The sequence below is a fragment of the Eriocheir sinensis genome, chromosome 37 (assembly GCF_024679095.1).
Source record: "Eriocheir sinensis breed Jianghai 21 chromosome 37, ASM2467909v1, whole genome shotgun sequence".
Classification (NCBI taxonomy): domain Eukaryota; kingdom Metazoa; phylum Arthropoda; class Malacostraca; order Decapoda; family Varunidae; genus Eriocheir; species Eriocheir sinensis.
Genome location: NC_066545.1, coordinates 1,666,686 through 1,694,275, shown reverse-complemented (window position 1 = coordinate 1,694,275; position 27,590 = coordinate 1,666,686). Strand labels below are relative to the sequence as shown.

The following is a 27,590-nucleotide window of genomic DNA, read 5'->3' as shown; positions in this document are numbered from 1 at the left end:
AGGGTGTGGAGACATGGTAGGGAGAGAGTCAGAGTGTGGAGACATGACAGAGGGAGCATCAGGGTGTGGAGACATGGTAGGGAGAGAGTCAGAGTGTGGAGACATGACAGAGGGAGCATCAGGGTGTGGAGACATGGTAGGGAGAGAGTCAGAGTGTGGAGACATGGCAGAGGGAGCATCAGGGTGTGGAGACATGGTAGGGAGAGAGTCAGAGTGTGGAGACATGGCAGAGGGAGCATCAGGGTGTGGAGACATGGTAGGGAGAGAGTCAGAGTGTGGAGACATGACAGAGGGAGCATCAGGGTGTGGAGACATGGTAGGGAGAGTCAGAGTGTGGAGACATGACAGCGGGAGCATCAGGGTGTGGAGACATGGTAGGGAGAGAGTCAGAGTGTGGAGACATGACAGAGGGAGCATCAGGGTGTGGAGACATGGTAGGGAGAGAGTCAGAGTGTGGAGACATGACAGAGGGAGCATCAGGGTGTGGAGACATGGTAGGGAGAGAGTCAGAGTGTGGAGACATGGCAGAGGGAGCATCAGGGTGTGGAGACATGGTAGGGAGAGAGTCAGAGTGTGGAGACATGGCAGAGGGAGCATCAGGGTGTGGAGACATGGTAGGGAGAGAGTCAGAGTGTGGAGACATGGCAGAGGGAGCATCAGGGTGTGGAGACATGGTAGGGAGAGAGTCAGAGTGTGGAGACATGACAGAGGGAGCATCAGGGTGTGGAGACATGGTAGGGAGAGATTCAGCGTGTGGAGACATGGCAGAGGGAGCATCAGGGTGTGGAGACATGGTAGGGAGAGAGTCAGAGTGTGGAGACATGGCAGAGGGAGCATCAGGGTGTGGAGACATGGTAGGGAGAGAGTCAGAGTGTGGAGACATGGCAGGGGGAGAGTCAGGGTGTGGAGACATGGCAGAGGGAGCATCAGGGTGTGGAGACATGGTAGGGAGAGAGTCAGAGTGTGGAGACATGGCAGTGGGAGAGTCAGGGTGTGTAGACATGGCAGAGGGAGCATCAGGGTGTGGAGACATGGTAGGGAGAGAGTCAGAGTGTGGAGACATGGCAGGGGGAGAGTCAGGGTGTGGAGACATGGCAGAGGGAGCATCAGGGTGTGGAGACATGGTAGGGAGAGAGTCAGAGTGTGGAGACATGGCAGGGGGAGAGTCAGGGTGTGGAGACATGGTAGGGAGAGAGTCAGAGTGTGGAGACATGACAGAGGGAGCATCAGGGTGTGGAGACATGGTAGGGAGAGAGTCAGAGTGTGGAGACATGGCAGAGGGAGCATCAGGGTGTGGAGACATGGTAGGAGGAGAGTCAGAGTGTGGAGACATGGCAGAGGGAGCATCAGGGTGTGGAGACATGGTAGGAGGAGAGTCAGAGTGTGGAGACATGACAGAGGGAGCATCAGGGTGTGGAGACATGGTAGGGAGAGAGTCAGAGTGTGGAGACATGACAGAGGGAGCATCAGGGTGTGGAGACATGGTAGGGAGAGAGTCAGAGTGTGGAGACATGGCAGAGGGAGCATCAGGGTGTGGAGACATGGTAGGGAGAGAGTAAGAGTGTGGAGACATGACAGAGGGAGCATCAGGGTGTGGAGACATGGTAGGGAGAGAGTCAGAGTGTGGAGACATGGCAGAGGGAGCATCAGGGTGTGGAGACATGGTAGGGAGAGAGTCAGAGTGTGGAGACATGACAGAGGGAGCATCAGGGTGTGGAGACATGGTAGGGAGAGAGTCAGAGTGTGGAGACATGGCAGAGGGAGCATCAGGGTGTGGAGACATGGTAGGGAGAGAGTCAGAGTGTGGAGACATGACAAAGGGAGCATCAGGGTGTGGAGACATGGTAGGAGGAGAGTCAGACTGTGGAGAATCAGGGTGTGGAGACATGGTAGGGGGAGAGTCGGTGTGGAGACATGGCAGGGGGAGAGTCAGGGTGTGGAGACATGACAGAGGGAGCATCAGGGTGTGGAGACATGGTAGGGGGAGAGTCAGAGTGTGGAGAATCAGGGTGTGGAGACATGGTAGGGGGAGAATCAGGGTGTGGAGACATGGTAGGGGGAGAGTCAGGGTGTGGAGACATGGTAGGAGGAGAGTCAGAGTGTGGAGAATCAGGGTGTGGAGACATGGTAGGGGGAGAGTCAGGGTGTGGAGACATAGTAGGGGGAGAGTCAGGGTGTGGAGACATGGTAGGGGGAGAGTCAGGGTGTGGAGACATGACAGGGAGAGTCAGGGTGTGGAGACATGACAGGGGGAGAGTCAGGGTGTGGAGACATGACAGAGGGAGAGTTGGGGTGTGGAGATATGACAGGGGGAGAGTCAGGGTGTGGAGACATGGCAGAGGGAGTCAGGGTGTGGAGACATGGCAGAGGGAGCATCAGGGTGTGGAAACATGGCAGAGGGAGAGTCAGGGTGTGGAGACATGGCAGAGGGAGAGTCAGGGTGTGGAGACATGGCAGAGGGAGAGTCAGGGTGTGGAGACATGGCAGAGGGAGAGTCAGGATGTGGAGACATGGCAGAGGGAGAGTCTGGGTGTGGAGACATGGCAGGGGGAGAGTCAGGGTGTGGGGACATGACAGAGGGAGAGTCAGGGTGTGGAGACATGGCAGAGGGAGAGTCAGGGTGTGGAGACATGGCAGAGGGAGAGTCAGGGTGTGGAGACATGGCAGAGGGAGAGTCAGGGTGTGGAGACATGGCAGAGGGAGAGTCTGGGTGTGGAGACATGATAGAGGTAGAGTCAGGGTGTGGAGACATGGCAGGGGGAGAGTCTGGGTGTGGAGACATGGCAGGGGGAGAGTCTGGGTGTGGAGACATGGCAGGGGGAGAGTCTGGGAGTGGAGGCATGGCAGAGGGAGAGTCAGGGTGTGGAGACATGGCAGGGGGAGAGTCAGGGTGTGGAGACATGACAGGGGGAGAGTCAGGGTGTGGAGACATGACAGAGGGAGAGTCAGGGTGTGGAGACATGACAGAGGGAGAGTCTGGGTGTGGAGACATGGCAGAGGGAGAGTCAGGGTGTGGAGACATGGCAGAGGGAGAGTCAGGGTGTGGAGACATGAGAGGGAGCATCAGGGTGTGGAGACATGACAGAGGGAGAGTCAGGGTGTGGAGACATGACAGAGGGAGAGTCAGGGTGTGGAGACATGACAGAGGGAGAGTCAGGGTGTGGAGACATGACAGAGGGAGAGTCAGGGTGTGGAGACATGACAGAGGGAGAGTCAGGGTGTGGAGACATGACAGAGGGAGAGTCCGGGTGTGGAGACATGGCAGAGGGAGAGTCAGGGTGTGGAGACATGACAGGGGAGAGTCAGGGTGTGGAGACATGACAGAGGGCGTATCAGGGTGTGGAGACATGACAGAGGGAGAATCATGGTGTGGAGACATGGCAGAGGGAGAGTCAGGGTGTGGAGACATGGCAGAGGGAGAGTCAGGGTGTGGAAACATGGCAGAGGGAGAGTCAGGGTGTGGAGACATGACAGAGGGAGAGTCTGGGTATGGAGACATGACAGAGGGAGAGTCTGGGTGTGGAAACATGGCAGAGGGAGAGTCAGGGTGTGGAGACATGACAGAGGGAGAGTCTGGGTATGGAGACATGGCAGAGGGAGAGTCAGGGTGTGGAAACATGGCAGAGGGAGAGTCAGGGTGTGGAGACATGGTAGAGGGAGAGTCAGGGTGTGGAGACATGACAGAGGGAGAGTCTGGGTGTGGAGACATGGCAGAGGGAGAGTCAGGGTGTGGAGACATGACAGAGGGAGAGTCTGGGTGTGGAGACATGGCAGAGGGAGAGTCAGGGTGTGGAGACATGGAAGAGGGAGAGTCAGGGTGTGGAGATATGGCAGAGGGAAAGTAAAGGTGTGGAGACATGGCAGAGGGAGAGTCAGGGTGTGGAGACATGACAGAGGGAGAGTCAGGGTGTGGAGACATGACAGAGGGAGAGTCAGGGTGTGGAGACATGGCAGAGGGAGAGTCAGGGTGTGGAGACATGACAGAGGGAGAGTCAGGGTGTGGAGACATGGCAGAGGGAGAGTCAGGGTGTGGAGACATGACAGAGGGAGAGTCTGGGTGTGGAGACATGGCAGGGGGAGAGTCTGGGTGTGGAGACATGGCAGTGGGAGAGTCAGGGTGTGGAGACATGACAGAGGGAGAGTCAGGGTGTGGAGACATGACAGAGGGAGAGTCTGGGTGTGGAGACATGGCAGAGGGAGAGTCAGGGTGTGGAGACATGACAGAGGGAGAGTCTGGGTGTGGAGACATGGCAGAGGGAGAGTCAGGGTGTGGAGACATGGAAGAGGGAGAGTCAGGGTGTGGAGATATGGCAGAGGGAAAGTCAGGGTGTGGAGACATGGCAGAGGGAGAGTCAGGGTGTGGAGACATGACAGAGGGAGAGTCAGGGTGTGGAGACATGACAGAGGGAGAGTCAGGGTGTGGAGACATGGCAGAGGGAGAGTCAGGGTGTGGAGACATGACAGAGGGAGAGTCAGGGTGTGGAGACATGGCAGAGGGAGAGTCAGGGTGTGGAGACATGACAGAGGGAGAGTCTGGGTGTGGAGACATGGCAGGGGGAGAGTCTGGGTGTGGAGACATGGCAGGGGGAGAGTCTGGGTGTGGAGACATGGCAGGGGGAGAGTCTGGGTGTGGAGACATGGCAGGGGGAGAGTCAGGGTGTGGAGATATGGCAGAGGGAGAGTCAGGGTGTGGAGACATGATAGAGGGAAAGTCAGAGTGTGGATACATGGCAGAGGGAGAGTCAGGGTGTGGAGACATGGCAGAGGGAGAGTCAGGATGTGGAGACATGGCAGAGGAAGAGTCAGGGTGTGGAGACATGATAGGGGGAGAGTCAGGGTGTGGAGACATGGCAGGGGGAGAGTCAGGGTGTGGAGACATGGCAAAGGGAGAGTCAGGGTTTGGAGACATGGCAGAGGGAGAGTCTGGGTGTGGAGACAAGGCAGAGGGAGAGTCAGGGTGTGGAGATATGGCAGAGGGAGAGTCAGGGTGTGGAGATATGGCAGAGGGAGAGTCAGGGTGTGGAGATATGGCAGAGGGAGAGTCAGGGTGTGGAGACATGGCTGGGGGAGTCAGGGTTTGGAGATATGTCAGAGGGAGAGTCAGGGTGGGGAGACATGGCAGAGGGAGAGTCAGGGTGTGGAGACATGGCAGAGGGAGAGTCAGGGTGTGGAGATATGGCAGAGGGAGAGTCAGGGTGTGGAGACATGGCTGGGGGAGTCAGGGTTTGGAGATATGTCAGAGGGAGAGTCAGGGTGGGGAGACATGGCAGAGGGAGCATCAGGGTGTGGAGACATGACAGGGAGAGTCAGGGTGTGGAGATATGTCAGAGGGAGAGTCAGGGTGTGGAGATATGACAGGGAGAGTCAGGGTGTGGAGATATGTCAGAGGGAGAATCAGGGTGTGAGGAGATAGGAGAGTCAGAATCTTGGGGAGTGGTTGACAGTGAGTGAATGCATGGGGGGAAAGAGGAAGGAGTAGTGAAAAGGACTGTGTTCACAATGTACGTTTTAACTCTCCCTGCCCAAACCATCTTCTTCAACCCCAGGTCCACAGGTGTCTTCTGCAGCACTAGTGATTCCACTGTCTCCTGCACCTCTGGCTTGTCAGTAAGCCACTTAAATGTGGGCTTCACATCTGTAGAGAAGAAATCAATTAGGAACCAGACTACTTCCCTAGACGAATTCTTAATTAATACTAATGTGTGGTAGACATAGCAAAGTCTGCCCATGAGTAGTTTACACACCCCTCAGCTAGAACCATGTAGCTTTGATGGATGAATTTGCTTTATTGCTCATATTCATCCATTTTCTTGTTGAGACAATAACTAAAACACCATGTAATTCTGAAAGAAGTTATAAGTCTTACAACACCTCCCAAGCAATACATACAGTACTCGTCAAAAGTCTTGGCCGGGTGACATTCTCATGCAATCACCTCCACTAAACATCAATTAAAACAACACTAATGCAATTTTCTTACCTTCAATGTTTTGTGGGCCATCCATGACGTCTCTTCACTTCATTCAGTCATTTTGGGAGTGGTAAGGCAAGCTTTTGAAGTGTTTCAAGAGATATTTGTGCCCACAAGTGATAAATCGCCACCTCGAGCTTCAGGAGAATGCCAACATCCTTGCCTCTTAACCCTTTCATTGCTAAACGCTCACAGCAAGCATTAGGCGTATTTGCTGGTGGTGCTAAACGCTCGCTGCAAGCTCCAGCCGCACTCAAATCTCCCGCGTATGAGAGTGTTCCAACACTGTTTTTCACAACACAGGATTGCCAATTGAGTGGGTTCTTCACTAAATTCGGTGGAAAATCATATCAGTCCAGCGCAGCAAATCTACGGATGAGTAACTGGTGGATGTTCTTGTCCAATATAGCGGCATTTTTGCATAGCTTCACCTATCACCTGACTGATTCTTTGACCAAATAGTTGTAAATATTGCAGTTGGCAATACAACCTTGCCAGAATCTCAAGGAAAGATGTCCGCAGTTCCCTCAGTATGGCTGATCATCCCACACTCACTGACGTAAGTGTTCACATTCAACACTCCCTGAACGTGCATGTACGTTCGCAGGAGAGGCATACATAACCAACTCCTATAGATCTGGGCCTCCTCTTTCCAATGGTGTTTTTGGTTTTTAATTGTGATGAGTTTTTGAGATACAGAGGTTAAAAGAGACCCCCCATTGGGCTGCCTGACTGTGCCTGAGGGGATAGTCACATCCCGTCCCACGCGCAAAGGAAGGGTTAAGTTCTATTTTATAATATGCCACAGGTTCTCTATTGGGTTGATATCAGGGCTATTTGCAGGCCAATCATCAATACATCTACCGCTACAATCACGAAGCCACTGCTGCACAGATTTTGCTGTGTGGACAGGAGCATTGTCTTGCTGAAACACTTTGGCCTTGGCATTGTCAAATGCATCACACAAATGATCATTCAGCAGTTCAGAGTAAACAAATTGATATATTTTTTAATTTGCTGGCAATATTATTAATTTCCCTAGCCCTCTTCCTGAGAAACAACCCCACACCATTAATGAATTAGGATGCTTTTCTGTTTTCAAAAGATAGCGAGGGTCAAGTCGGTCGCTACCCTTTCGGCGGTAAACATTTACACCTCTATTACATGTCAACGTAAAGGTTGCTTCATCACTCCATAACACATCAAGCCAGTCTTCCTCACTCCAGGCCGAGTATTTCACAGCAAACTCGACCCTACGCTTTCTCTGTGCAAGGGTTAGGCATGGTTTCTTGGCGGCGCGGTGATGTGCACAGCCTAGTTTTTAATGCACCAGCTAACTGTCCTTACCGACACATCCTGAAACAACACATTATTGTTCTCCTTCAAAAGACGGGCTGTGAGATGAGGATAAGTTTCCAACTCTCTTTTCACAATAGTTTTCCAGCGATCAGAAAACTTTTATGGCCTCCAAGAACGAAATTTGTGGCTTGGCAAGTCAGCGCACCCTCCCTCACAGTACCTGGCAACCCAGCATCGCACTGAACGCTGACTAACTCCAGTTATTTCTGCAATTTCTTAAGTCTGGTGCCCTGCATCATTCAGTCCAACGATCTTGGAGATAATGTTCTTTGTTAACTCTACCAGGCATAATATGAAATGGGATCGCAGAGCACTATTGAGAGATCACAGAGAACAGTCGCAAAACAAAGCGTGACCTTGAGCAGACCGGCACTACTACCCCCACCCACCCACGAAACCCCACCCACTGCTTGCCAGTGCTCGGCGACTCATTTTTGAGAGTATTAATATTCACGATATCACCACAACAGATAACCTGTAACATTTTTTAAAACTGAAAGCAAAATCCAAGAACGTCTGCACCCAACCAAAGCTCCACGCAAATACTAAGCAGTTGTGGGCTGAGATATTTCCTAAAACACTTAAAAAACTTGCCTTCTCACCTCCAAAATGACTCAGACAAGAAGAGATGTCGTGTCATATAAGAGCAATAATATTCACGATATCAACCCAATAGAGAACTTGTGGCATGTTATAAAACATAACTTAAGAGGCAAGGATGTTGGCACCCTCCCGAAGCTCGAGGCCGTGAGTTATCAGTTGTGGGCACAAATATCTCTTGAAACACTTTAAAAGCTTGCCTTATCACTCCCAAAATGACTGAAAGAAGTGAAGATGTCATGGATGGCCCACAAAATATTGAATATAAGAAAATTGCATTAGTGTTGTTTTAACTGATGTTTAGTGGAAGTGAGTGCATGAGAATGTCACCCAGCTAAGACTTTTGACGAGTAATGTAACTTGCAACCATATATACAACCTCCAGATGTTGTAGCACTTTGTGAGTTAGGTTGCAGGCTTACAGCTTTATAAGAGCTTTGAGAAACCCAGCCCAGTAAAAAGGCCACTACTCACTAAAGAATAAGTTGGCATGATCAGCACAAAGCCATGGGGAGAGCTGGAGGCCTGTGCTGGGGTCTGTTATTACCATCCTTATCTTGATGAAAGGCATTATCACAGATGTTCTCCTTGGGTAGGACAATGGTTGACTGCCTCCTGGTTGAAAGTAAGATAGGTATTAATCCTATGGAAAAAGTTTCATCTTTCATAACATATTAGTGATTACCTATAGGTACAGTCAAATTAGGGCAGGTCTTGCCACAGTCTCTTCATATTTACCAGAAGTCATCACATCTGTGTTGCTACATCAGTGTCAGTAAATGTGAAGGTAAAGTTGGGAGCATATGCTATTAGCTGCACAAAATTGAGGTGCTCATCTCTGTACAATTGGCCCTTGCATCTATGGTTGGTGAGAACCCATTAACCCAGGACACAGTATCAGTATAACATTTGGTTTACCACAATGTACCTTCCCTCTGTACCCATTTATTGGCCATCCCAAAAGGAAGAATGAACAGCTGGGAGGGTTGCAGGCCAACTGCCCAGGCTGGGATTCGAACCTAGGCCCATGGATTTGTAGTTAGGCACATTGACCATTGCACACACAGGGGAGGCTTCAAATTGCACATGAAAATGTAACGAGGAAATAAGAAATGACGGCACATAAAATAGCTGTCAATAAATGCTGCATTGATGTTCTGACTCACGCATGCTCTGCCAGGTAGTGTCTGTTCACTATGAAAGGATTCTGAATCCTGCTACCAATGAGTTAATTATAGCGTAAAACAAGGATCCGCCTCTTTTCACAAATAGCCCCAGGGTCTTGATTTCAATATATGTTACGAAGAATAATACTCTGATCATCTTACTCTAACATAGAATGAACTGAGTATTTTTTAATTTTTTGATTTTTTTGGTTTTTACAATAATTTTGAAGTCTATCTCCTCCGTCATTTCTGCAACAATCTTTTTGTCCTTTGTAAACAAAATGCTTTATAACTGTCCTTACAAAGTTAGAAAAAAATTGTTGAAACCTTTTTATTTAATTGCAAAAAAAAAATATACAAGAAAATTTGCAGTCCAGACTGTGTTTTTCCTGTATTATGCTAAAAAGAAATGAAATTTATATTTTTTTCTAACTTTGTTCTATAACATGTCCATTTCCTAACCCTAAAGTTTTATGGCAATCGTGCTAAAACTAAAGGAGGAGATGCATTTTATGTACGTATTACTCCTAGTTTTGAGAAAATGGCAATTAAAGATTTCTTTCCATTTTTGTGTCAAAGTGCAATCAAAAACAGTTACAGTGTCCCAGACCTGTTATTGTTTGACTCCTTAGGGTTCATTAATCACATATCAATGCATTTATCTAATGATGTGACTCCTGGTTCACCCTTTCAAAGGTATTAATTGCTCTAAGGTGAGGGTATCATGATGTGCCAGGGCATTCATTGTTGCCAGGTTTGATCTTCCAAACTCATCTGGTTTATACTCATTGCTTACAGTGTCGTCTACTTTTCTTCTCTTTTTGCCTTTGGTTGGAGTAGCAGTTCTTCTTCGCTCTCTGCGTTTCAACCCTTTTCTATATTGATGTTAGTTCCCAACATGCTTATAAGTGGATGACACTTGTCACATCCAAAATTCTGTTCTATCACTGTCACTTGGGTGTCAATTTCACTCTTAAAGTATCCTGCATACTTGACTTTCATGCATTTCAACCATACTCTTGAATGTAACGATTGGTTTGGTGGTTGTAGTTGCGAGGCCCTTGAACTTGAACTTGAGTTTTGGCGCATAGCAGTTATTTGCATTTTCCTTGTAGTATAAGCTGCCATTTGGCGGTTCTTCTCCACATGCCGTTTCTGCATTGACGTGATGCCAGTGAAAGGCTTCAGGGCAATGGTAAATGATCTAATACCTTACCAAGAGCTCCTGAAGGAAGATCGTGGTGTAAACAAAGCAGTTTTCCCTCAGGCACTAGTTCATGAGTGGGAGGAAGGAAAGCCTCGGTGGGCCAGGGAGAGGCTGCCAGATGCACAAAAATACATTGGCATGTGATTATTTTATCATATTTATCAAAAATAATGTAACAAAATGATTCCTGCCACCTGCACTAGGACTGCCTCGCCACACCCGCTTATTAGGCATTTAAATTCAGGCTCGGTGGGACACTTAGATTCACGGGAAAAAGATAAAGCTGCCATTTGATAGCTTATGCATAAACGGTCGGGCCAGAGCATTTTACTTATTTTTGATATTTTCAAATAATTTCTTAAAATAGGGTGGTGGATCCTCCCCTTAATCCATAATTCAAAGTGTTAATATAAAATATCAATTTGAATCTCTAACTCTTTCTACTACTCAGGAATTTATCCTAAACTAAGGAGTTGTATAAAAAAAATCCATGCAAAGTAAAAATTGAAAATGTTAGTGAACTAACCACCACTGTTGTGTTCAGTGCAGTAAGGGCAAGCGAAGTGGTGGTCGGAGTCCAGCGGTTTAGAAGTGTCGAGGAAAGACAGGCAGCAACTGGAGAAGGTGCGAGAACACTTGGTGCACAGCCCCCACAGCCACTGGTGGAGGCACACATTCTCTGGACCCAGGAAATTGGACATGCTCATTTCAGAGACAATAATATATAGATCAATAACTATAACATCCACATATAAGGAAGCTAACAAACAGTAGCGAGGTAGCTTAAAGTGAATCAAGAATAGTAAATCTACATAACATTAATTACTGTATTTGTTGATGCATAAGACTACAAAAACATTACATTTAGATTGTGAATTTAAAACAAAGGTGGCCAAGGGACTTTCCCTCCCCCCTCTCGGAAAAAAAAAAAAAAAAAAAAAAAAAAAAACAGACCTCTGCTGCAAAAGTTGCACTGAATTCATGTTACCTTATTTCTTATATATATATATATATATATATATATATATATATATATATATATATATATATATATATATATATATATATATATATATATATATATATATATATATATATATATATATATATATATAGGTAAACCCTAAGGCTGTATTTACAATAAAATTTGACCATAGACATAATAATGTCATACTTCAGTCAAATGCAGAGGCAGGTAAGTAGATACATCCCTTTGTTTTCCCTCTATTTGCAGTTATTGTTAGAAACAGAACCATGTTAACCTGGTAGCAGCGGGGATCATGTTTCTTAATGGTCCCTCTAAGCGAGAAAAATGAGAAAAAATCACCCCTCACACAAACCATTTCAAAATACATATGAAAGTATTTGTGATCAATTTATGTATCATCTATTTTGGGGGGTTTATATCATGGCACAAATTTGGCCCATCACTGCTACACGGTAAAGCCACAAATTTGGCCCGTCGCTGCTACCAGGTTAAGCTTAAATATGTTGTTAACCCTTTCCATCCATGATGCAGACGTCGGCGTCACAGTATGGAAAGGGTCAAGAGGAAATGGAGGAGGATTAATCCTCTTCTAAACCTCTCAATCCTCCTCTAAATTCCTCTTAATCCTCTTCCATTTCCTCTTAAGAGGTTTAGAAGAGGATTAAGAGGAAATGGAAGAGGATTAAGAGGTTTAGAAGAGGACTAACCCTTTCCACACGGCGACGTTGGCGTCGCCAGAGTGAAGGGGTTAAGGTTGCACTGCAATCAGATCCACAACTCTGGAAAAATTTGTGGCACAACTGCAAGCATAACAAAAAGTTGCATTGCACCTGCCCAACTTTAGTTAAGATGTATACTCTGAATAAGACAATCCTCAAATCTGCTGCCCCATTAACCCCTTGACTGCAGATTTCCTACAAGAAGACCTCACCAAGCTAGAGGAATGGAACAACAAGTGGCTGCTACAATTCAATGTAGAAAAATATAAGGTCCTGCATCATTGCAGGGGATATCCAGCACACCAATTCCAGATGGGAAACACACCACTATCCACCACAGAGGCAGAGAAAGACCTGGGACTATATGTTACCTGGCCACCTGTGAAGGCCAAATCCGAGCCAAGCGCAGCGGACGGGTTAACCCTAGGTTTTTTGGGGGTTTTCACACCTTCCTTCTGGTGAACAGAGAAGTCATTCTATTTACACCTTGCAAAATAACACTGCCTTTTGTTTGATTTAACCCAAAACCAGTGTCTGTGGGTTTTACTAGCAGTAGTAGTACTGTAACTCTGGGCCTCTTTCCTTTTCTCACAATAATATTTACCTTACTACAGTATTGGTATCAGTATTAGTCACATCTCCATCATAACATATCACTGCAAATGATCATATACTATATAAGTTGGTTTTTTTTTTTTTTTTTTTTTTTTTTTTACAGCAAAGGAAGTAGCTTAAGGGCAACAAAAAGGTGTAGAAAAAAAAAAAAACTGCTAATTGCTGCTCCTACAAAAGATAAAAATGAAGAGTGGCCAAAAGAGAGGTCAATTTCGGATGGAGAGGTGTCTTGATACACTCCTCATGAAAGAGGTCAAGTTATAGGCGGGAAGAAATACAGACAAAGGAAGGCTGTTCCAGAGTTTACCAGCATGAGGGATGAAAGAAGATGCTGGTTAACTCTTGCATAAGGGGTTTGGACAGTATAAGGATGAGCTAGAGTAAAAAGTCGAGTGCAGCGGGGCTGCAGGAGGGGGAGAGGCATGCAGTTAGCAAATTCAGAAGAGCAGTCAACATGAAAATATCGATAGAAGATAAAAAGAGATGCAACATGGCGGCGGAATTTAAGAGGTAGAAGACTGTTAGTATAAGAAGGGGGGTTGATGCGATGAAGAGCCCTTGACTCTACTCTGTCCAAGAGAGCTGTGTGAGTGGAGTCCTCCCATACATGAGATGCATAGTCCATGCGAGGGCAGACAAGACTCCTATATATGAAAAGCATCTGGGAGGGGGAAAATAATTGGCGGAGATGATACAGAACACCCAATCTTGAGGAAGCTGATTTAGTAAGAGAGGAGATACAGAGTTTTCAGTTGGGATATTGAATTAAGGATAGACCGAGGATGTTTAGTGTATAAGAAGGTGACAGCTGAGTGTTGTCGAAGAATAGGGGATAGGTGACTGGAAGACTATCGAGTTAATAGGTGGAGAAATTGAGTTTTTGAGGCATTGAAGGACACCAAATTGTTCTTGACCCATTTTATTTTTTTATTATTATTATTATTTTTTTTTTTTTACAGCAAAGGAAACTGCTCAAGGGCAAAAAAAAAAAAAAAAAAAAAAAAAAAAAAAAAAAAAAGGAAACAATAATGAGAAAAAAAAGCCTGCTAATCACTGCTCCCATAAAAAGAGTTCAGAGGAGTGGCAAAAAGAGAGGTCAATTTTGGGAGGAGAGGTGTCTTGATACCCTCCTTTTGAAAGAGTTCAAGTCATAGACAGGAGGAAATACAGATGAAGGAAGATTGTTCCAGAGTTTACCAGCGTGAGGGATGAAAGAGTGAAGATGCTGGTTAACTCTTGCAAAAGGGATTTGGACAGTATAGGGATGAGCTTGAGTAGAAAGTCGTGTGCAGCGGGGCCACAGGAAGGGGGGAAGCATGCAGTTAGCAATTTCAGAAGAGCAGTCAGCATGAAAATATTGATAGAAGATAGAGAGGCAACATGGCGGGAGAATTTAAGAGGTAGAAAGGAGACCATCAGTGAGAGGAGGGAAGTTGATGAGTCAAAGTCTTAGACTCTTCTCTGTCCAAGAGAGCTGTGGGAGTGGAGCCCCTCCACACGTGAGATGCATACTCCATACGAGGGTGGACAAGGCCCCTGTATATGGATCGCAACTGTGCAGGGGGAAAGAACTGGCAGAGATGATATAGAACGCCCAACCTCGAAGAAGCTGATTTAGTGAGAGGAGATGTGAAGTTTTCAGTTAAGATTTTGAGTTAAGGATAGACCGAGGATCTTTAGTGCAGAAGGTGACAGCTGAGTGTTGTCGAAGAATAGGGGATAGGAGTCTGGAAGATTGTGTCGATTTATAGGAACAGTGTTGATGAGAGTAAAAACTGGCATCCAGGATCTTCAAATATCTCTAGGAAAGCAAAAGGCAAGTGTGACCACAGTGTGAAGACTAGGAATTGCAATTATACCCGCAAACTAGACTACGGTTATTGAACAAATATACTAGGGGGTATGGAACAGGAACATATTCTTAACATGTCTGAATCCACAAGCTCTGTATAGTAAAACCTCGTTTATACAGCACGTATGGGGGGAAGCTCGTGCCGGATGAACCATTTGGTTCGGTCCCAAATACAGCCTTTGAAACGGCTTACTCCCTCAGGGCCAACACCCTGAAAATCATAGTGTAAAAGAAATTCTTGCCGCAGTAACTGCCAGTGCTCCAAGAGTGCTGCATGAGTAGAGATAAAGTCCATCCTTTTACTAAGCCTCGTCATTGCTATGGTAACGGCATCTCGCTGCAAAATGGCATACACTGATCTTCCTGGCGACGTTTAACATGCATTACTAGCTGTTCTAGCTGACGAACTCCTTACAACAGAATATGAAAAGGAAGCTGCAGTGGTTATGGTGGCACAGAGAGGTGAAATGCAATGGAAACACTTATATGTGTTTGTTTGGGCCGCCATATTTGCTGATGACGTCATCACAGCACGAAGGCGCCCCACCTCTCAAAGCCGGGACCCAGCAGACGTGCCGAGTTGGCAACTTGTGCTGCCGTGTCACACGTTTGAGAGCACTCGGGACGTTCTGAGAGTCCCGATTCCCCCCCTCAAACACAGCCCAGGAGTGTTTCTAAGGGGGGCACTAATTTTATACGGATTTTCAAACAGTACGGGGATCCTGGGTCCCTAACCCCCGTATTATTTGAGGGATGACTGTACTCCTATCCTACCGAATAACAGGCCAGTCCAGTAATAATGGTGAAGGGCAGGTCTGGATACAGCGGCACAACACACTGGTCTATGGCGTGGCATGCTCTTGTTTACAAACAAGAAAAGACTGTCGCCTCGTGCCAATGATAAACTTAACTTTTATAATTATTAACACTACCCCACAATGCCCATTTTTCTTGACTAGATCATCATTTAACATTTATAAAGTACTGTTACTACATATTAAGTTACTAAAGTGTTCAACTTTAGGTGAAACTTAAGGCCAGGTACACACATGTGAACGGAACACCGTATCGTAACAAGGCCGTGTTGCACGACGAAGATACATGTAACAAGGTGGGGAAATACTGAGTCTGTAACCGAACCTCGTCACATTGAGAACTTTCATACATCCCACCTCGCTGATATGGAGTTGGTCCATGTTTGGAGGTTGTACTGTCTCCCCTGTTTTCTGAGCTATTTCTATCCATGCAAAATTGTGAAGCATTTTATTAAAATGGTTTGAATCTCCTCATAACAGCTTATAAACTGAAGGACAGTATCGTCACTCCCGTCGGGCATGGTTGTAAGGCACATTTCATACAATTAGTTCTTATGCAGTAGATCAGTAGATTTACTGACTACTGAGCTCTCAACATTATTATTATTATTTTTTTTTATTTTTATTATTATTATTATTATTATTATTATTATTATTATTTTTTTTTTTTACATGCCAGCCTATTGCACCTGCAGGCTTCTCTTGAGGGGCTTAGATGGTAGTCAGCTCCAGCCCATCATGGCGCAGGCAAGTGTTGGGCAGACTCGGTGCAGCCAGTTGATACATGTCTAACACACGTTTCCTCCACACTGCGTAACCTCACCTTGTAACATCCTTTGATGTAATGCACAAAAAAAGATAATTGGTGAAATGGGAGCGAACCCCAACGCGTAACATGTATGTTCACTCGGGTGTTATGCAGTGCCGTTATGGTCCCCTCCACAATGGCATTTTTGTTACACAACAGAATTACAGTAAGATGTTCTGTTCACGTGTGTGTACACAGCCTAAGATTAAGTGGAACTCTGGGTAAGCAAGTAATTATCGTGTGGGCGTGGTGAATTCAAGGACCTAGCGCAGACTAAGTTTGAGCCCCCACCAAAACACGCTGATTTTTCAAGTCAACGCTGACTAGCGGAAGATCATCCACATGCTGTCCGGATCTTCAGTCAACCCAAACTTCAGTGACTTCGGTCAAGAGGAGCACCGGGGGGCAGCATGGGCCCAGCAAGTCATACATTACAGCAGCCACTATAAATAAAATTAGCCTGCGCCATGAATGGGCTGGGGCCGTCCATAAGACCCCTCAAGAAAGCCTACGGGGGCTACAGGCAGCACGTAAAAAAATAAAGAAGAATTTTTGTAAATGCAAGCCCCAGATCCATGCTGTTGTTTTGAATGCTGGATAAACAAGGTTCTACTGAATATTTATTGTTATGAATTAAGGCGTTTTGAGTACAGGCAGTCCTCGAGTTACAACAGGGTTCGGGCCCAATGTGCCAGTCATAAGTTGAATTGGTTATAAGTCAAAATTTACATTAAAAAATTAAACAAAATATTATTCAAATGGCCCACGGTGGGTAGAGACGCATTCCCATGCCTCCTACCCTCTCCCCCTATCCCACCTCTGTCCTCATGCAGTTAACTCACCCATGCCCTAAGTTTGGATGACCCCTTAACCATGCAATGTTGTGCAACATTATGCATAAGGGCTGCTGCAGGAATATTGTCAGGGAGCTGTTGTCATGAGATGCCATTTTGGTTGCGATCTGCTGATCGACTTTCCAGTTAGGCTCACCCCCCCCAACCCCCCCACATGCAGGGAGTTGCGGGGGCTAACAGATGAACAAAGTGCAGCTGAGACCTGTAAACATTGGAGATCTCTGGGACTTACCCCACCTTGCTAACTGGCATCTCCTAGATTTAACATTATGCTTGAGTAGCAGACTGTAGGTCTAGAAGCTGGGAGAATAGCAACTAGCAACTGCAGCACGAGCAGTACTTACAGCTTGAGTTCCAAGGCAAACTATGTAAAGGGGAAGAGTGGGTGGGCTGGGCCAGCCCACCCACTCTTCCTCCTTCATGCCTTATCCTAGCCCAGCTGAGGAGGGGCCAGTACGTGAAGACTGAGGACAGAAGTGGGGTGGGGATGGGAGGGGAGGCGCTGAAGCACTGTGTAAATAAACAGCCACTCTATTCATGACAGGATACTTGAGATGTCAGCTCAAACATGTATTACTAATATTAATGGTGTAATCATAAATGCAAGCAGTCATAAGTTTTATAAGTTGTAATTCGAGGACTACCTGTAAATTTTGATTGTTAAAGGAGTATTTGGGTAAGATAACAAATTGCTCTTTTTCCCATAGATCAATGCTCCAACTTCTGTGGATTCAAGTTTCACACACTTTTGTGGTACTGATTAGTCATGAAAATCATTGCATCACTGTACATACTAAACAGTTTTCCAGTGGAAAGACAAGCATTTCAAAGAATATGAGATTCAGTCATGAGTGTTTTTGGGAACCTATTACAGTGACAGATTTCTCCTCCATAAAAATGTTAGTGAGTCCACTATAAACAATATATACAGCAATCTCCCCCCATGCACTCACCTCCATCACAGTTGCAGTTCTTCTGTTTCTGGAAATCCTCGATGGCTGCCTTCACACGGTGCTCTTCCCCAGCCTTCCCACTTTGGTAGAGGTCACTTCTCACCTCTAGAAAAAAAGAAAAAAATGATCTATTTATCACTACATATTCTAACATCTTGTAACTGTGGTATCAATATACCATATTTCCCGCCACATAAGACGCACTTTTTTCATAAAAGAAGATTCGAAAAATCACCCTGCATCTTATACGCCGATGGTTAGGTTTTGGTAGACCTAGGAGTTAGTTACTGGTACAAAACCAACACCCAAAACACCTCCGTTTGACACAATAGTTCCAAGATGTCCCTAGAATGAAATACAGTGAACCCTCGATATAACAGACTAATTGGGGGGGAACTAAGTCCGTTATAAGCGGCGGGAATAAAAAAAAGTAAAATAATATCGACGAACCTAATAAACATAGGTATATATATTTTTTTATTGTGTATGTTGTCTGTATCGGTGGCGTACACAACTCATCATGTTCAAGCACTGGCCGAGCTCCGCCAGAGGGCCAACAAAAAAAACGCGCTTCTTCTTCTTTTTTGTGGTGTTGCCACATTGGTGCTGCAAGACAGACATAGCCTAACTAACCCCATAAAACACTCCAGAAGAAGAAGCCATCCCCACCTTCACCTCCACGCCGCCGACACGTGTTGTTCTGTTGGCCTTCCAACAGTGTGTTATGAAATAATGTGATAATTGTTTGTCAGAAATCATTAAATGACTAACTTTTCAATGCCTGTTCCACCCACTGCCGCAGCTGCAAAATAGCTCACACAGAGAGGTTCAACTTGCAAACTGTTTATTCATTTCACTCACTGCTCGCACTCGGAAGTGGACTCACTAGAACAAAAGCAGGTAAATTAACATTTTTCCTGCAGTGTATTCCCCTAGTATGCACGTGTGGTGAACAGCAGTGCGACTTATTTCAGCAAGGAGGTATTTCTCGCAACACCGGCCATGTCCTGTTCTGCGCTTCATATTTCCGCCACCCCAAACTACGTGCCGAATAAATTTAAACTAACCAAACCTAATTTAACCTAACCTACCTAACGGAGGGGGGAGCTTCGCCCCCTCGACCCCCTTAAGGGGGGCGGCTACGGGGTATTTTTGGCCGAATATTTTTGAAATCTGAGAAATTCTTTTTCTTCGCTCACTGTGGCCGAGATAGCCTAAATTATCAAGTGGTAAGGTTTGTTTTGGTCAAATTAAATCCCTTACGGCCGGGAAGCCATGTTTAAATACCCCGCGCGGTTGCGTCAGAGGCCTGAGTCACGCGGTTACACACGTGGTGTCATTCAATGCTTATATACGCGTAAATTTTCAATAAAAAATGATTTCTTCTTTATGAATCTGCATCACTTGGCATCTCAGAGAGGGTGGATGGAGTGAGTCATGCTGCCCGAGGGCCGAGAGGACTGTAGATCACGCGTCAGTGCGTCCTTGCTTTGCTTAGAGGGAGGTCGCACGTTTGCTGCTCTGGTTTACCACTACATTCTTCCACATCCAGTCCAAAAAGAAAAGAAAACAGCAGAAGAAGGATGAAGAATACCAGCCTGGAGAATATTGATAAAATCTGGCGACAGTGAGAAAGGTGGCGCCTTTTGACACCCTCACATACCAGTGAATAATACTTTCTCAACACTGAGAAAGGGGGACCAGATGCCTTATCAATATCTCCAGTCAATCAGCAAGGTTTGCACAATCATGTGTGAAAATTTCATCTCAATCGGACAATTATGAAGGGCATGACAGGGGTAAATGCAAAAAAAAAAATTAGGAGCCGATTTCTCAAAAGTTGGTTTTTTACACTTCAAAAAATTTCAAAAAATCAGTAAATCATCTGACTGACAATTGTTAGGTATCAATAAAAACTTCAATCAAAGGCCGATTTTTTTATTGGAATAGATTTTTCAATATGGCCATAGAAAACGGGATACAGAGCGGAGAAAATCAAGTGTGAAAAACAATTTTAAAAATTTTCTCTCAAAGATAAAAGCAAAAATCAAAAATCTGTTCCCGACAAAATGTAGATATATAATCGAAGTTTCATTGGTAATTTTTTCAAAGTGATTGACTTAAAAATAAAGCCTGTGAAACAAATTGAAAAAAAACGCGTTTTACCTCAGTGCCCCCTATCATTCACCCAATCTCCATGAAATTCACAATACACTCCTCATTAACACCAACAAACAACATAATAAAATTTCAAGGCTATTGGACCTACCAAAAGAGCTGTAGGGGGGGGGGTAGTCGCCCCCCTTAAGCTGTGTCAGTACCGACATTCACAAATACTTGGCTGTTTTCCATTACATTTACGTCTAGGATTGATGCATAACATTTTCTTGTGATGTAAATACATTCTTCATTTAAATGGGAACCACAAGGAGAAAAATATTTCATCAGGATGGCTAAAATAGACTACAGTACCCTCTCGAGTTTCGCGCTATCTGAGTTTCACGATCCTCAAGTTTAGCGCTTAGTCCTAAATTCTTACCATCCCGACTTTCGCGCATTACCGCCCCAAGTTTCGCGGTGCTTTGACATGTACGGGTCACGTCTACCTACCGTCAGCGTCATACGTGCTGCCTTAACCCTTTTCTTGCTAAGCACTCGCAACAAGACTATCCCCCCAGGCGCGCTCGGGCACCCCAGCGGGGGAAGGGGATCTATTTTAACCACTGTATCTCAAAAACTATTCATCACAGCTACAAAACAAAAATACCAATGGAAAGAGGAGGCCAAGATCTATAAGATTAGGTTATGTAACCCTCTCCTGCGAATGTATAGGCATGTTCAGGGGGGGTTTTTTGCTGCGAGCGTGACTGGCACTCGCAGCGAGCTTTTAGCACCACCAGCAAGTGACGCTAGTGCTTGCTACTTTAACCTCTGTATCTCAAAAACTATTCATCACAGCTAAAAACAAAAACACCATTGGAAAGAAGAGGCCAAGATCTATAAAATTTGGTAATGTAATCCTCCCCTGCAAATGTACAGGCACATTCAGGGGGTGTTGCCTGTGAAGACATACATTTACACGTGCGCGACAGTCAGCTGTAAGGCAACTACTGAGTAGATCTCTTGATAATGGGGTGCTGGCAGGGCAGTATTGCCAACTGCAAAATTTACAACTATTTGGTCAAAATATCAGTTATGTGATAGGTGAAGCTATGCAAAAATGCCACTGTGTTGGACAACAACATCCACCAGTTGCTCGTCCGTGGATTTTCCGCGCTAGGCTGATAGGATTTTCCACTAAATTTAGTGGAAAACCCATTGAATTGGCAGTGCTGTGGGGTGAGAAATAGTGTTGGAACACTCTCATATGCAGCAAATTTGAGTGCGACTGGAGCTCGCAGCGAGCGTTTAGCACCACCGGCAAGTTACGCTAGTGCTCACTGCGAGCGTTTAGCACCACCGGCAAGTTACGCTAGTGCTCGCAGCGAGCGTTTAGCACCACCGGCAAGTTACGCCAGTGCTCGCAGCGAGCGTTTAGCACCACTGGCAAGTTACGCTAGAGCTCGCTGCGAGCGTTTAGCAACGAAAGAGTTAAAAGGTGGTGTCCAACCATTGGGGCTCTGAGCAACCGCGGTTGCCTGTATGCCCAACCAGGAGCGAGTTAATTGTTGGGTGTCCGAATGAATGGAAAACGGTTGTGGGTACGAGCGTGGGCGTTTACATACAGCCTCATGGCTGTATGTAAATAAACAGACGACGGCAGTGGCTGAGGAGTGAGGAGCAGTGGAAGATGTCCCACCAAGAGACTCGTAAAATGGACTGGCAGAGCTATTTTGCTTACTACTTGATTAACAAGATAAGAGAACACCCCGTGCTGTGGAACCACAGTCCAAAAACCTTTTTCTCCAGTCTATGAAAATTGTAGAACTCTCGGTGTTGTTTTCCTCTTCTTCTTCTTCTTCTTCTTTTGACCTGTAATGCATGGCAGCGACGGTGAAAAGTAATAGTGGAAAATAGCAAAAGGGCATAGAAAAGCAAAATCAGGGGAGGAAAAGGACAGAAAACACCTAAGTTCAGGGTGAAGTGAATAAGTGCACACTGTGAAGTAACTAAGTGCATGTTGTGAAGTATAAAAGTGTGGAGAAAGAGGACCTAAGAAGCGATATAAAGCGTTACAGGTCAAAAGAAGAAAAAGGTCCACTACACTGGTGCCGTTGTAAAGGCAATACCTCTGACACCATCACATCACATGGCACCAACGGTCGGGTCCGCTACACTGGCTGGTGTTGTGAGAAATATCTCCCCGCTGAAATTAGTCATTCTGCTGTCCACCACGCATGTGCGCTGTGGGAATACACAGCATTGAAAGTATTAATTTGCCTGGTTTGTTCTAGTTTGTCCGCTTGTGATCTTTGTGAGCGGTGAGGGAAATATGGAAACAGTAAGCAAGTTGAACCTCTCTGCAAGCTATTTTGTGGCTGCGGCTGCGGCTGCAGTTTACGTTCACTAGGCATTGAAAAGTCAATCATGATATTAGTGATTTAATGATTTATAACTGAAAGAGTTAGCAGATTATATCATAACACACACAAAACTACCAGAAGCTATAGGTTTATCCAACTGTATCACGGGTGACCGCGAGCGACCGCCCTTACTTTAGCAGACGACACCACGTGGATCATATACGTGTTCTCAGAACTGCCAGCCAATTGTAAGGCAGCTGCCTTCAACTGCGGTTTCAGAACGACCTGTTCTCAATTCCCATTTGCTGCCTATTACCAAGGTACAGTCGCGCTACGAAGTGTTGAGACAGTTTTCATAATCTTTCGGACACTGAGCATAGACTGGCGACATCTGGCAACTACCTTTGAGGAAACATTCTCTACCGACTTTTATAAAATTACTTAATTTTAAAGTCTAGTTTTTCATACACCTAATAAATATCAGTGATTCCCTTAAATCCAATGAAAACTTAATAGTGTTCTTTATGTGAATGTGGCAAAGAGAAACGTATTGGAATGATAGGCTATGTAGCCACATTCATTTACAGAATCACCGGGGCAGAGTAGAGGTCTCTTCACTATTCATACCTACAAGTTATAAATAATATTATCTTGATCAGATGTATATAATTAACTCGACAGTGATGAATGGAAGAAAATGGTAGACTATAGTCTGTTCAGAGCATGAAGTCGGTTCAAGGTGTGGCAGATTTCTGAATTCCCATGAGTGCGGCGCTGCCAGTTCGACCGCCAATTATCAGATTAGCACCGTCTCCCTACCTACCCACCCACAACCCACCTGTTTATCTCTCTCTCTCTCTCCCTCTCAACCCGGGGGAGGGACCTAAGGGGACCACCACCACCAAAACCTGGCAACATGGGAAAAAATCGCTGCCACATGTCAGACTTTATACAAATCATTGTTATAATCCTAAACATCGATACCCATTGTACTATGTAACTTCCTTTACTATATACAGAATATATAATATATCACTTTCAAATAGCACATGAATGGGAAATAAGAGAGAGACGCATGTACGAAGGTTGATTTGGCAGCATGGCTAGAGGTAAACGACAATACCAGCTCCACCCTGAACTGACTTCATGCTCTGAACAGACTATAGCAATCCAGTGCTGACCAAGCATTGTCTCTCCTTTACTAAGACAATAGGCTATATCGCGTCGTCTGTCGTGTGTCTCGTGCAACTTTGAATTATATGTCTGGCCACTTGTCGATACTTCTCATTGGATTTTACCGTTAACTAATAATATAGACAATTGATTTTGTGATTTTTTGAAGAATCTCCCTGATTTCACACACACAAGATTTATATAATCATGCATGAATGTTGTTCCCGATGACGTCATCATCAAATGCGAGTTCATTATGTAGTATTTTTTTCACATTTCATCAAATGAAGTGCAGCTAATTATTTTTTTCTATTATTTTATAATATAGGGTTTATCACTACACTGAAAAAAAAGAGCAATATATTTGAGCAGTTATATATATACTTAGTCTTAACATAGAACTCATTTGACTCTTTTAATGTCTTGAACGAAAACTGTATCTAAATGTTTTGGCAGAGCTGCTTAATATATCGTTATAAGGTAAAAACTTCCACTCTATTGAATTTATTTCCTTTCTCAATATCATATTTTGTGAATCTATAACAAAATCACTCCTAAGCATCCCTTCCCTTCGAATAATATTATGTATTATTTGAACGAAAGTCATTGCAAACTGTCTCATCACTTCGTAGCGCGACTGTACATATTTTGAGATAACAAGGGATTAAAGTCGAAAAAATTGTGATAACAAGGGAGTAAAGTCAAAAAATACTTTTTTTTCCACAGTTCGGAACCAATAAGTGCTTTTTCATGGATTTCAATACCTCGAGTTGTGCGACCCTCGAGTTTAGCGCTATACCTTCGGAATGAAGTAAGCGCGAAACTCGAGAGGGTACTGTAGGCTGAGGGAGACAAAATTAAATTAGAAATGAGGGGTATGAGAGAAGGGTGCATTGCTGCAGGCAGACAACAAATAAAAGTTTTAGATAAACTAATGGAATGGAAAGGAGGCAGATCAAATAGGAGGAGAACCTGGTGCTCAGTGTTAAACTGAATACCTTAATAAAGCAAATTAAATGAGGAAGATTGAAGAATAAAGGAAAAAACAAAGAGCAACAAAACATAGTATTAAGGAACAAGTTCAGGGCTTGGTGAATGATTAGGTGGAATACCAGGAAAGAGCAAGAAAAAATCTTTTAAACAAATATTGATGCAACAGAAGGCAAAGCAGAGTGCTAGCATGGAATACAAGGGAACTCAAACTACAACTCATGGATGATATTTTATTAGTAATACTTGGATGAATTAAGAGGAAACTATCCCTTTGAAAATAGTTAAAAAAAAAAAAAAAGTAAGGGAATTACTCCAAAAGCTGATTGATGAGAACAAAATTAAATTTGGAGTAGATGTTAAGATGTATAATTATTGTTATGAGTAAAGGTGGTTTCAGTAAGTTTTCTTGTTAAAAGCTATGAGCTTGGAAACATACGAACTTGGAACAAACTGCCCCCTTTCCCACAGGATCAATGGCTCAACTTTCACAGATTCAGGTTTCACTCATTTTATTGTGGTACGGATAAGTCATAAAAAGTGTTGCACCACTGTACAAATACCAAACATATTTCCAGTGGCAAGACAAACACTTCAGGAATATGAGATGCAGTCATAAGTCTTTTAGGAAGCTATTTCAGTGACAGATTTCTCCTCCATAAAAATGTCAGTGAGTCCACTATAAGATTTCTCCTCCATAAAAATGTCAGTGAGTCCACTATAAACAAGATGCACTCACCTCCATCACAGTTGCAGTTCTTCTGTATCCGGAAACCCTTGATGGCTGCCTTCACACGGTACACTTCCCCAACTTTCCCACTTTGGTAGAAGTTCTCCAGGCTGCTCTCCTTTGCTTCACTTCTCACCTCTAGAAAAAAAAGGAAGAGGATCTCTTTATCACTACATATTCTGACCCCTTATTCTCTCTGGGTAATAAACTGGATTCTCACTGTAGGGTAGCCCATGAGGTAACTGCAACTGAGGAGTCTCCTGTCTTGTGTTCATACTCCTTACTATAATATAGAGCAAGATCAAACCCCACCTCAACACACACACACACACACACACACACACACACACACACACACACACACACATTAAGCTTTCTTCATTTGCTGCAAAAAGACCTGGACAGAGTGTAAGATGGAGCCAGTTATGGGAGATGGAATTTAATGCAAACAAATGCCATTTTGCAGAAATGCAGAAAAGTAAAAAAAGACCAAGGAAAACATACAGGATGGGAGAAAAAAACTTAAAGGTGGTACATGAAGAAAAAGATTTGGGAGTAACGATGCAAGACACACTATCCCCAGAGAAGCACATAAACAAGCTGTTTGAAGAAACCTACAGGATGATGCAAAATATAAGGGATGCATTCCATTTTATGGACAAAGAAATTATGAAGAAAATAATAACAACAATGATAAGACCAAAACTTGAATATGCTGCAGTTTGTAATCGTTCCACGAGTTGATTCTTCTTCGTCTCCTCCATCCCTTCCAAGCTTCCTCCTTTCTCTTTCTATCTGCCTCGCATCTTTTGTTAAACCACTCCTTTTTTACCAGCATCCTTTTTGGTTACCTTAGGGACATATCTATTTTCGGCTTCCTTGTATAGTTTAAAAAATCTCTTTCCACTTATCCTGTGTACTCTTGGCTTTGTACAGCCCACTACAATTTGCATTTTCAAGAAAAATTCTCATGCTAACAAAGTCTGCCTTACAGTAGTTACTTCTCCCAATTTTGTGATCCTCTTTTCGGTCAATCGTTCTCTTTTCTTTTACTTCAAATTCCACAACCGCATGGTCGCTCTTTGCTATCGGATAATCTACTTTAAGATTTTCTATTACTTCCGGCTCCTTGCTAAATACCCGGTCTAGTCTTGATGCCTCGCCTTCTTTCCCGAATCTAGTATGTTCCTTAATCCATTGAGTCAGTACATGTTCCATTGCCAGTTGCAGGAGTCTTCCTCCCCACGACTCTTCTGTTCCCTGCGTCTGTCAATCCTCCCATTCTACCTCCTTGCAATTAAAATCACCCATTATAATTATTCTCTCACACTCAACATTCCATCCAGGCAACTCATGTATCATTTGTTTATATTCTTGGAACTTCCATGTATTGGTTCTTGGTGGCACATACCCTACTACATACTGCCTCCTTCCTTTAGCACCCACAATTTTCACTTTCAGTACCTCTGCCAAGCCTTCACCCTCAATCACCTCCACCCTAATGCCTTTCCTTACCATCAACATCACACCTCCTCCCTGTTTTCTCTTTCTGTCTCTCCTCCATATATTGTATGCACTTTCTCCAATCCCTGCCAGCTCAGTTGGGTCACACAACTTAGTTTCCATCAGCCCCACAATATCAGGTTCTTTGTCTCTCAAATAGTCCTTAAATTCTATCCACGATGACACTATTCCATTGATATTAATATATGACACTTTCCATCCTTCCTCCTTTTTCTGTTAGACTTTTTCTCTCCTTCCTCTCATCACCATGAACCACTTCCTCACTTTCATATACATTACTCTCCAAAAACCTACTTCTTCTCTTCTTCCGATCTCTTCTCATTTAAATCACGAACCTCACCTCTAAGTTCATTCAACTTGTCTCTCTTTTGTTCATTCAGATCTTTTCTCAGCCACATCATTTTGGTGTCTTCTTCTCCCGCTAGCTTCCAAGCTCCTGCCAGGGCCTCTTCTGCATTGCTCTGTGCCTTAAATCGTATCCTAATTGGTCTATCTCTTTCTCCATTGTATTTTCCAATCCTATGACAGTCATCTATTTCTTTCACCAGGTCTCTTCCCTCTTCTTGTACCCTGTGAGGGCAACTACTATCTGAGTGGCGAACTACCGGGGCACTCTTGCTGCTCGTTCGCCATGAAACCGTTCAACTACCAAGGCGCAGTGAACCACCTGCTACACTCCCGCTGCTCGTTCGCCTGACACAGTTCGACACCTCAGTCGACTGAACCACTGAGGCTTCTCAACCCGCTGTGGGAGGCGACTTGGTGGGCACCAGCACCTTCCTCGTCAGACAGCGGCTGGGCCT

The 27,590-nt window shown here is 44.7% G+C and overlaps 2 protein-coding genes across 12 annotated transcripts in view; one reads left to right on the top strand and one right to left on the bottom strand.

Moving 5' to 3' along the window:
• The first annotated feature begins 1,563 nt into the window (after window positions 1-1,563).
• Window positions 1,564-5,297, top strand: LOC127008053 (loricrin-like). 7 transcript variants are annotated; one of them, XM_050879579.1, is made up of 3 exons: window positions 1,564-1,863; window positions 2,027-3,010; window positions 3,848-5,297. In XM_050879579.1, the coding sequence occupies exons 2-3, from the start codon at window positions 2,361-2,363 to the stop codon at window positions 5,295-5,297; spliced, it is 2,100 nt and encodes a 699-aa protein (XP_050735536.1). In that variant the 5' UTR covers window positions 1,564-1,863; window positions 2,027-2,360. The 7 variants fall into 7 exon arrangements, with proteins under 7 accessions (XP_050735536.1, XP_050735541.1, XP_050735535.1 ...); XM_050879584.1 differs by lacking the exon at window positions 1,564-1,863 and adding an exon at window positions 1,874-1,996 and having other exon boundaries at window positions 2,027-2,650; XM_050879578.1 differs by lacking the exon at window positions 1,564-1,863 and adding an exon at window positions 1,874-1,996.
• LOC127008051 (uncharacterized) overlaps window positions 5,200-27,590 on the bottom strand; it is a 112,978-nt gene continuing 90,587 nt past the window's right edge. For 3 of the 5 annotated variants that reach the window (XM_050879573.1, XM_050879574.1, XM_050879575.1), the window contains exons 13-17: window positions 25,273-25,401; window positions 17,908-18,012; window positions 10,830-10,982; window positions 8,405-8,545; window positions 5,200-5,635 (exon numbers count right to left, since the gene is read on the bottom strand). In XM_050879573.1, the coding sequence (XP_050735530.1) occupies window positions 5,337-5,635; window positions 8,405-8,545; window positions 10,830-10,982; window positions 17,908-18,012; window positions 25,273-25,401 (827 nt within the window). In that variant the 3' untranslated portion in view covers window positions 5,200-5,336. Of the gene's footprint in view, window positions 5,636-8,404; window positions 8,546-10,829; window positions 10,983-13,650; window positions 16,544-17,907; window positions 18,013-25,272; window positions 25,402-27,590 lie in introns of those variants that run through there. The other 2 variants (XM_050879576.1, XM_050879577.1) reach the window with 2 other exon arrangements.

Excerpts from the sequence above, each read along its gene's own strand:
- LOC127008053 (XM_050879579.1), top strand. The coding sequence starts at position 2,361 with ATGGCAGAGGGAGCATCAGGGTGTGGAAACATGGCAGAGGGAGAGTCA. Across the intron at positions 3,011-3,847 it reads ATGGCAGAGGGAGAGTCAGG|GTGTGGAGACATGGCAGAGG; the intron begins GTGTGGAGACAT and ends GGGAAAGTAAAG.